Source organism: Gavialis gangeticus, unplaced genomic scaffold (genome assembly GCF_001723915.1).
Source record: "Gavialis gangeticus isolate Ggan-Ray unplaced genomic scaffold, GavGan_comp1, whole genome shotgun sequence".
Taxonomy (NCBI): domain Eukaryota; kingdom Metazoa; phylum Chordata; order Crocodylia; family Gavialidae; genus Gavialis; species Gavialis gangeticus.
In genome coordinates, this window is record NW_017729004.1 from 64,131,706 (window position 1) to 64,142,785 (window position 11,080).

General features: G+C 38.2%; 1 protein-coding gene across 5 annotated transcripts in view; it reads left to right on the forward strand.

Annotated features, from left to right (window-relative positions):
- PHF14 (PHD finger protein 14) overlaps positions 1-11,080 on the forward strand; it is a 364,911-nt gene that overhangs the window by 111,024 nt on the left and 242,807 nt on the right. For all 5 annotated transcript variants that reach the window (XM_019508488.1, XM_019508486.1, XM_019508485.1 and 2 more), the window contains exons 12-13: positions 1,631-1,734; positions 2,837-2,968. In XM_019508488.1, the coding sequence (XP_019364033.1) occupies positions 1,631-1,734; positions 2,837-2,968 (236 nt within the window). The remainder of the gene's footprint in view (positions 1-1,630; positions 1,735-2,836; positions 2,969-11,080) is intronic.

Below are 11,080 nucleotides of genomic sequence, written 5' to 3' on the forward strand. Positions count from 1 at the left end.
GGCTTGTGGCTGGGGGAGCACTGGGGAGACTGCAGGTTGTGTCTTCTTCCTCTGCCCTCCCTCACTTCGCCCTGTTACCTTCTACTTTGGCTCTGGTCCAGCCTGGCTGAGAGTTGCCACTGCTTTTCCCAGGGCAGGCTGGTGTTGCTACAGCTTACTGCCCTGGAGCCAGAGCAGAGCTGCGGTAGAAGGTGTGGGGCGAGGGGTCACATAGGAGGGGCAGCCAGCAGGGGTCATGCACAGGCATGGGAGGGCAGGGGGGCAAGGATACAAGGTGAATTGGGGTGAGGGGGCAGGCAGCAGAAGGTGGGTACTAGTACATGGGGGGCAGACACCAAGGGGATCAAGTGGTGGGGAGGCAGTCACAGGGGGGCAAGGGACAAGCAGGGCAGGCAGGCAAGGTAAGGGGTGGGGATATGGCCCCTTGCCTTCTATTGCTGCTTTCTCCACCACAACAGTGTGGGGGGGGGAGGGGGGGAAGAGGAGGAGAGGTGAATTCAGGATGACCTTCCATTAGTTAGATTCTTTACATGGACAGTAACAACACATTCATAATTTTCCATGTATATAGAATCTAATTATTGGGGGGGGTCATCCTAAATTCTAAGCATCTTGGATTGAGGTAAATACAGTAGTTGAATCTTATAACCAACAATTTTTGATAGCCTTTGGTACTGCTTTTCTTGCATTGTTGTGCTTAAAATGAAATTTAGCATTGAAACCCACTGTGATGTGTTTGTGGCTTAATCCTATTGGGTCTCCAGGCTGACTTTTTTTTTTTCCTGGTTCTACTTATAAGCTTGTCATTTACAAAAAACAAACAAACAAACAAAAAAAACCTAACAACAAAAAAACCAAAACCTCTCTTCATAAGTTGAACCTGATTTGTCAGAAACAAGCGTTTTACTTTTTTAAAATACTTTTTTTAAAAAGGAAAAGTTCAAAATGCATTTCTCAGTGTAAACATTACTAAATTAAAATAAAAAGGAAGCAAAAGTATAAGTAGAATTCATTTGCACAGCTTGCATGACACTTTTTTTCCAGTTGGTTGAACAGATGCAGGCCCACAGGGCCGCCGAGAAATGACTTTGATAGATGGTTGCTGTCTGAGAAGCTAGCATACTGCAGATTAGTAGAAACCCGAAGAGAATCTCGTCTGCTTTGTGGAGAGTTTGGTCCAATAAGATAATTTTTCTAATTAACCTACGGAGCACCAATGTAGCAGGGATGCTGAGGAAAATAAACGGCCTCAATATTCTTTTGTCAAATGCAGTGGGTTTTTTCTTTTTTCTTTCTTTTAGCTTTTTAAACCAACTTGTCCTTGTCTGTCTCTTAAAGCTTGGGAGGAAAAGTGAAAATGCCAGCACTTTACTGTTTGCATTTTTTTCAGTTTACATTAAAAAATGTTAGTATGATTTTTGTTTTCTTGACATTAGTTTTGAAACAAAATTCTTGTCTGCAAAAATAGCTGGCTAAGCTGTTTTTTTTTTTTTTTTTTTTTTCTTGTAATCCTAACGTCCTCAATGTGGTGAAACTTAACTGATTGTGAAGTGGTAAATGAGGGTATGGTGTGTACTGTAATCCTCCTCCCTAAAACGTGGATAAAACTGCATTTGTTCATATCCAATAGAAATTGAACATACCAGCAATTTTGCGAGCACCCAAGGAGAGGAAACCAAGTAAAAAAGAAGGAGGAACACAAAAGGCATCTGCACTCCCAGCAGTTCTTTATAGGCAAGTAGAATGGAGGTTCTGTATAATAGAATTAGGTTAACTCTGTAATGTAAATGGGTTAACTCTTATAATTGAAATGTACGTTTCACAGAAATTGAGGAAAATATGCCTCACCTTTATGTCTGGCTTGGATTGGTGGTAACCAATATATCCTGTAATAATTTCCAGGCTAAGAAGCCAAGTCAGTTCTTTATTTTGGCTCACATATTTGCAGTTCTTTCTCTTAATTGACAGCGGTGTTTTAGAGGAAAAGTTACCCTCTATAGCTCATTTATCAGAATCTGTTATATCTGATATAGAAATTTCAAATCCAAGTTCTGGTCTTTAGCAATTAGCAGCCTATATAGCTGTGGTGAGTTTGCTACCATTGTTTTTGTATGGTCTTACTGACCTGGTATACAAAATACTGTTTAAGGATTTTTGCTCCTCATCTTTATGACAGATCTTCAAGCTACTGTGAACAGACTTATTTTTATTTTTCTCTACCTACATATTTTTGTTTCTTTACATTATATGATTGATTAGTACAAATTTGATATGTTTGAAACAGCCAGACTAAGATGAGAGTACAGGGACAGTAGCTCAATTAAAAAAACCCCCCAAACCTGTATTTGTACATTGTCCAGTATAATGGGCATGTGGCCCTATTTATGGCATTTTAGTGTTACTGAAATACATAAATGGTTAATAGTAGTGGTAACAGTTTTTGCATTACTGTCATTCCAGAATGGAGTTAGTTTCTTTAGTTCCTTTTCCCTCATGTGCTTGGTGTTGGGGGTCTCTGGATTCTAGCACCAAAAGGGTAACTGCAATCCTATTTTACTTGACTATAAATTTAAAGATAATAGTAGATGTCAAGAAGAGAACATCATATTTAAAAGGTAATTATATGACGTGCCATTAATATTTTAGGATGCTCAGTTATAAGCTTCTTAAAATGCAATCTTGAAGTTGACTTAATGTACACTGCAAAAATTGTACATCATCATTAACTAATACTGCTCCTGCACTTCTGTTGTAACTAAGAAATACAGTAATGTATAGTTTATGCTTCACCATCTCAAATGTAATTTCATTACTTTTTTGCAACGTTCATTCAAAGTTGTGGAATTTGCAAGAAGAACCATGATCAGCATCTCCTCTTACTGTGCGATACTTGTAAACTCCATTACCATCTCGGTTGCCTGGATCCTCCTCTTACAAGGATGCCAAGGAAGACCAAGAACAGTTATTGGTAGGAACATCGTATAATATATAATTTTCTGCTACTGCTCTGCATAGCAAATGAGACATGTAAAAGCAGTTGTGAATTTTGAGTATTTAGACATTGGTAATATTGTACAAATTAGGTTGTTTAACTTCAAGGTTGTTAATAGTAGGGACCAAAATTAAGTTTGGGATTAAGATCTCATTTTTGCTCCATTTTCATCATCACATGTCTTTCCATAGAAAAGTAAAGGGAATTGGGCTCATCCCATTCACACAAGATTCATATTTCATTCAGTTCCATATTTATTGAAGAACATTTGTGATATTTTTTTTCAATCCCAAATATGTATTTTTAAAGAGAATTCAAACTAAACAGAGAATTCTCTTTGAAACAGAGAAAATAATCATTTGACTATAGATTTTACTAAGTGCGTAGCTGAAATTCTTGTATTGAACAAAATGTATTGGAGCTGTTATCTGTATTTGTGTGAAATATCATTTCTCAAAGTACCAAGTCTAGTAATTTGTAAAATTTTAATCCCCTGGCCATGGTCTCCAAAGCCTTTTAGCTTGAGTTCTAAAGCATGGGAGACCCATTACTAATATTTACAGTACTTCATATTGGTTTAATCTCAAAGGCAGGGCTATTTTAATGGAGGAGAGGAAAGCATATGTTTAGAATTGATACAGATTATAGTTTAAGTATTTTTCAAAGTTAGTGTTACTGGGGGGCGGGATCAGATTTCAATAATCAGAGTTGGATGGATTTCATTGTTAGAACCTGGACGTGTTGTATCATTGCAATTGCATATGCACTGGGATTCAGTAGGGAAATGAATGATATTTTCAAATACCCATTGCTAGCTCCTGTTACCAGTAAAATTATAGCATTACTTTTATTAGAAATGTTCTCAGTCTTAAATTAATCTAATTAATTACAGTAGAGCAGTCTGACTCTCACCCTCTCCCTCCCAAAGTGCTCCTACCTGGGCATCACTTCCTTCACAGATCTTTGATCACTATGCCCCCTCACTTCTCTGGCTGCTGCCTCTGGCCAGGTCTCCTAGTTCCCCCTCCCTCCTTCAGCTTCTGCTTCCTGTCTCAGCCTCTGGGGGTAGGGTAAGGCAGTATGTCCTGCATGGCACAAGGACCCCATGGCTCTAACACCATGGGAGACTGCAGAGTTGTTGTTTCTTTTTTCCCCCTTCCATTTTCCCTTTCCCTTTTGCTTTTTCATTCTTTCCTTTTACGTATGCTAGATGGTTGGGTCTGACCTTTTTGACAGGTATGCCACAAATTAAGCCTTGTGCCCTGTTTGAGTGCCACTCAAATCCCTTTTCCATGTCTGATCTGCTGCTTTCCTTTCTGTTCCTGTGATGTGGTCCCTGCCCCATCTGCTGCTCTACTTTTTGCTGCCTGTCCCCTCCCCAAGCTGGCACATGCCACACGGAGACTGCCCATGGCAGTTTACCACCCTACTTTAGACATTTGCTGTGAGCTTTCTGCAATACATGTAATCTAGATTGAAAGTTATTTTCTTAGATGTACCACCCCTAATACCTTTAGCAAGATAGTTTAGTCTGATATACTTGTAGGCAGTATATTAATTTGCTTCACTTAGAAAGTCAGTTGAGTTTACTTCATTCTTATGGCTGAAATCAGAAAATATTTATGCATGTGAATAAATTTACTTATTGGAATTAAATTAAATCTCCATTGAATTAAAAATATTTTTGTGTCAGTGGAGTGGAACAAAAGAGAGTGATGCTGTGGGAAAATGGGCCTATGGATATAAGTGCTGAGTGCTATAGCAGGATCAAATTTGTGGGTGCAGTTGTGTTCTTCATGTTCGCAAAATGCTCTGAAAAAATCTACTAATAATTTAATTATTTTTACCTGTTTCTCTTGTAAGAGGCTAATGTTAGAGTGTCCCTAGACAAGGGCTCTGAACATCTCAAGGATGATCCCTAATGTATCAAATTAGAGTATTGCAAGAACTGTTGCTGAATATAGATTTGCCCATTTGGCTCACATGATGGAAATGGCATTCTATCTTTTCCTTGCATGTCGTGCTTAATCGTTCTTTCTGAAACTTTTTGGAAAGAGTTGTTAGGTCTTAATATAATTCTTTTTAAAAATGTATGTAAAAGATTGTGTGTGTTCCTTTTTTCTACTAGAAAATTTTGATAATTCTTTATTCAGTAGAGTAGTATCATAGAGTGATAGAAAAGTAGGGCTGGACGGAACCTCCAGAGGTCACCTAGTCCCACCCCCTGCCTGAAGTAGGATCATCTCTATCCAAACCATCCTATTCAGTTGTTCTAAACTTTGCCAGACTACCATCAATCCTGGCACAACTTCTGTTATACATAAACACGGAAGTAATTTAGTGTTTATTCTTGGTCAGATCTTTAGTGATTTAAAATTTGTTTTTTTTCACTCCAGGAATTAATGTGTTAAATTAATAAGTAGAACATCCCTTTGAAAGATGCAAACCTGTCAAAAGGTCCCACTACTACAGAGTTAATTCTTTTCCACTTTAATATAGGGCAGCATCCTTAAATTATTTCTGTGTATTCTATGATATTGAACCTTGTTTTCTTGTAGCTTTTGAAACTCTTCATTTGAAATTCTGGAATGGCTAATCTAAATGGTTACATTACATAAAAGTAAATTTTATTTTATTTATTTTTTATTGCCACATGCTTCCACAGGAACTTCCTGGTTTTGTTCTGCTTTTTAACCAGATTTAAAAGGCCTGTTAAAAGCCATTGGTACAGAAGGACATAGACTGTACTCCTCAGTGGGTGTTCAGGTAGAGTAGGTCAGGTAGATGGTAATGCTTTTATTTTAAAGCGCTAACTTATCTTTGCTGTGAATTTCATGCTTCAGTTACACCTCTGATCACAAATGGAGCTTTCACTTTTAATTAGCTCAGGCATATTCTGGGGGATAAGATTATAGCAGAGAAATTGAGCTGTATTGATTGCATTCTTTTCATCTTTGCCTGTGCCTTTGTATATTCTTTTCAAGTTCAGCAGAGAGCATATAAAACAGGCCACTTCTCTAAGTTTGAAGTCCAACAGAAATTTTTCCCCTGCTGATCTGAATATATCTCCTATTTAAACATTTTTTCATTAACCCTTAAAACAGATTTTCCTTTTTTGATAGAAATATGTAATGAATTTACATGTAGTTGATTTGCATTTCAGATTTTGACTCTTTTCTTTAATGGGATTTAGTATGAAGCAATGCAAAAAAGACCAAGCAGAAAAAATATGAATGGCAGGAAGTTCTTTAGAATGTAAGAAAGAGCGGATTGATTTAAACCAAAGCGATTGTATAAAGTACTGGTTTTAATCTTAATTTAAATTAGCAAGCAGGAAGCCTTGATTTTAAATAATAGATTTTTAATCTTGATTTGCATTTATACAAGAAATGTTGATTCTCAGTGACTGATAACTAATAGCACAAGTTAACTTGCAGCAAAATACATGCTTTATACTGAAGTTGGTATTTTTTCCCTAAGTAGAAAGATATCCTTTATCTACACACACTTATTAAAACAATCAGGTAGTTTTTCATACGTTCAGATTATTTTTTTTACTGTTAGAGATGGATGTATGAAGCATTTTATTTTTTTTAGATGTTGATACATCTCAGTGTCGAACTACATTTGGAAACTAAAATGGACAAAATATTTTATATTTTTTTCTTTAGTCTTCAGTGTTAGAAATATAAGAAAATACCAAGTTTAGCAAAATAGGTTTTGTATTTTAAAATAATTGATTTAAGCAAAGGAAGTGTTGTCTCCAGTTAGTGTATTAGACATGTTGCTTTATGATCAACATACCCATGCCTATTTTTGAACTAATAATTTGTAACTGATCAGAAAAAATAAATAAAACTTTCTTGTCTGTTCTCTCATTTTATGGAACATTGAAAGGTCCCTGTCCCTGTGTTTTCAACTTTGAATGAAATTTTCAGAGACCTCAATTAACTGATTAATTCTGAAATGAAGAAATAGAAAGGAATAATTTCATCTAAATACAGAGAACAGGGAAAGGTGGAGGAAAGGAGTGCTGAACTGCTGAGAGAGGTGGGTTGAAGAGATAGTTGAGGAAATCTGAGAAATAATTCAGAAAGACCCAGAAGTAACAAGGTAGATCAGACCCTTGTGCCTGAATGGTAAGTAGGGTTTTTGATAAGGAAGTGACTGGTTAGTTAATGTTTAGGACTTATTACTCTCCCAACAAGAAAGCACTGAGAGGTAATGATGCAGTAAAACTAAATATAAGGGATATTGGGATTTGTGGTAAACTGAAAGAGGGATAAGTGGATCCAGATACAGCAGGAGTTCAGCTGAGCTTTTGACTTGGCTGCTGTTTTGTTTGACAAGTTTTCATATTGAGTTCTGATGAAGCAGTGTTACACAGCACTAGCAGCTTGGATTAGGGTATTAGCTGTGACAGGAAATGTTTGGTGAAATGGGGCTGCAAATCAGTCCTCCTAATGCAGGGGGGCTGGGCCCAATCAGGGGTACAACATTGTACTGCCAAATAGCAGAGACTATGGTTAGATATTCAGGTTGCTGGATCTCTACATAAATCTGGAAAGCTTGCAAAATAGGTTGTTATATGTCTTGCTTTTGGGAAGCCTCTTCTATCAGCTTGTCTTGGTAAGTCAGTGATCTGTCAAGATGATGCTGAAATAAACAAAATATATTTTGTGTTTCAGTGGGTGCTCATTGAGGGAGGAATTCAGTTCCCAAGTAAGAAAAGCATTATGGAGATGGAAAACTGACACAGCAGATTTTGAAGTTTTCAGCTGTAGGGTACGGATACAATTACCAACACAGAAGTGATGATCTTACTGAGGGCAAAACAGGACCTGTTATTTGCTGCCAAGGAAAATGTCATTGGCATAGATGAACTTAAAATAGAGCTTTGGACAAATCATTGCATTCTATGCATGGATCTTTATCAGGTTTTAATAGGGCAACAATCCTTGACTGGCATCACAGATTAGGAATTCTTACTCCTCAAAGAATTATCATGTCAAATTGGACAAGCTAGGTTCAAGCATGGGGACCAAGTTGCTTCCATAGAATGGGTGGCATGGTGTCATACTCCTAGGTCAGTATCATTTGCCAGGTCTTTTAGCACTTAATCATAAAGTTAATTAACTAAGGTAGCTTCAGGGCATTCCCAGTGCTTTATTGGCCACAGGACCAGGATTTAGAATGTTTTCTTTCAAATTTTGTTCTCATTTCTGTGGACAGATGGAAAATGTGCCCCACTTATTTACAGAAAGCATGATGGGAAAGCTAATCAGTTGCCTTTCAAAACAAAACTGAATTCTGGATGATGGAGAAGCTTGCGAGAGTCCAGAAGAGAGCCACACGCATGATCAGAGGGCAGGAAAACAGGCTTTATGAAGAGAGGCTGAGAGCTATGGGACTCTTCAGCCTGGAAAAGTACAGGCTCAGGGGTGACCTGGTGGTTACCTAAAAGTATATGAGGGGTATACATCAGGATCTGGGGGAACGCATGTTTACCAGAGCGCCCCAAAGGGATGATAAGGTCAAATGGTCACAAACTCCTCCAAGACCTGGAACAGACTGCCTCCAGAGGTGGTGCAAGCACCTACTCTGGACTCCTTTAAGAGACATTTGGACATTTATCTTGCTGGGATCCTTTGACCCCAGCTGACTTCATGCCCCTGGGGCAGGGGGCTGGACTCGATGATCTTCCAAGGTCCCTTCCAGCCCTAAAGCCAATTAAATCTATGAATTTTGTCCAGGTTCTCTGTAAGTGCATTTCTAGGCATTAAGTTGATCCTTATGCTTCCCTGATAAAGAGAACATGGAAGTGTCATCAGGTGTGTTCACTTATGAGGGAAAAAAAAGGTCCTTCTCCCCCTGTTTCTTTGTAACAAGTGAACTAAGTATATGGGGCATTCTGAGCAAAGTAGGAGATTCTTAAATCTGTTACAATTGCTTGAGGGAGGAATGCTTCTACTCAAAAGATGTTTGGCTTGTCTTCTGTCCTGGCCACTGAAACTTTTCTTTCCTGACTGACTGAGAGGCTATACTACGGCTACTTAAGTATTTGCTGAGGCAGGTAGTTTCACTCTGTCATATTACAAGAACGCTCTTTGAAATTTTAAAAGCATCACACTTGAAATTTTTCACACAAACAGTTTTAACCTATGAAGCTCTTGGTCTTGACAATATCTTTTGACACACATTGGGATTGTGGAAAAAAGATTGGGTGTTTGTATGGCTGATGAGAATATGTAGAATTGAACAGTATGATGAAAAAGAAAGAAGGCTAGAATTAAAATATAAACCCACATCTCTACAGTACATTCTTTAAGTATGGGTAGCTTATTCCATAGTAGTTTTGTGACCATTCCTCTGAAGCACCTGATACCTGTCTGTATTGACATTATCTTCAGTGAGCATCAATGGACGGAAGGTGATTTTGTAAGTGGGTTGCAGCCCTTATTTTATATTTTCACAAGGATTATAATCTAGTACTTAGTTAAAACAGTAAAAGCTCATTAGGGAATAACCAAAAGATCAGAGGAGCTCCTGTTCCTAAAAAATCATGTGAATCTCTTCCTTTAATCCCGTCCCCTGCTTCTGTATGGAAGGGGATCTTTTCTTCCATTGTTTTGGGGATGGGGAAGAGACCGCTTTACTTCACAAGCTAACAGTGATGGCTTTATAAAATACCTCTGCCTCTGAATGTTTCAGAATTTCACAGACTGTCCTTTGGAAGAGTTCTGAGAGACCTTGTGTTGCCAAACAAAAGATTGTTAAAGCAGCAGTCTTTAAATGGTGACATGAAACCTATCAGCTGGGCATTGTCAGAAGGAGTAAAATTTGCTAGATTCCAATCGCTGTGTATAACGATGAGATTGCTACACCAGTTAAATTGTATTCTCAAGTCGTCTTCAGTCTATGGAGGTATCAGTATGCTCAGTTTTTTATAAAAGGCATGATAGGATCATACCACTAGTTCATCATCCTATTCAAACCTTTTTTCTCTTTGTGAAGCAATCATATCCTTGGAGTGTTGAATATATTGGTAGATCTGCACTTGACAACTAAACCCTGCTGCGTATTGCCACGTTAGCATTGTTACAGGCTCCATATTACTTATGGAGGGGAGAGGGGACGTTAACTGTTCCTAACGTTTTCTCAAGAAGTAGCTTTATTCCGTCTCCCTCTCCTGAGAGGAATCCCTGAATCCAGGTTCAGCATGACTTTTTGAGGGGCAAGCCTCTGGCTTTGAGACTCTGGCTCTTCTCAAGCTTCCCTGACTTCCCTACTGATCCATAGCACCCCCATCTAAGAGCTGCTCCTTTTAAGTCAGCTTCCAGGAAGGAGCAGGTGTTTTCTTTAAAGAAGAAGGGTCAGACTGCCCACAAACAGCACAACAGGCTCTGCTTTAAAACATTATTTGAGCCATCCCAGTTCCTTCTGCATTTCCCCAGATTTTACTTTGTCCTGCTCAAGTTAAGCTGTCATGAATAGGAGCACTCCTACAGCAGTGCCATGTCTTCTTTGTTCCTGCACTTCCTTGTGTATGTCTAGGGATGCATCTCTTGGCTTCTTATGCTGAGATCCTATAGGATACAATTCCAGTTGTTTTGCTTTGGAGCATTTCCCTACCCCTTTTAGGGGGAAGCTGTAGAGAGGGTTTTAGAGTGCTAGCACTTGATCTTGTCTTCTCTAGCTTAAGGTAAGCACAGTCTACCTTTTAAAACATAATCTTTGCTCGCAAGTAAGCAGAAATAAGCATGTGCTTTTGAGGGGTTTTTTTGTATGTGAATGGTAGGGGAGTTTGTGTAAAATCCAGTGTAGGAAAATATAGTATATTACTTACAGTGTAACATACTTAATATAATATGATACCCCCTCAATAGAAAAAAATATTTTCTCTTAAGCTGCTCATCTTTGGGAAGGGTAGGAAGGAAATCAACACATGCTACAACAACTTAAAAGAGATAAATCCAGCTATATTCCCAAACATTATACAATGTATACAAAAAGACTACCAAACATTTTATGCAACATCCATCCAACGTAAGAAGAAATGGAACCAATTACTATAGGAACAACTTTTCC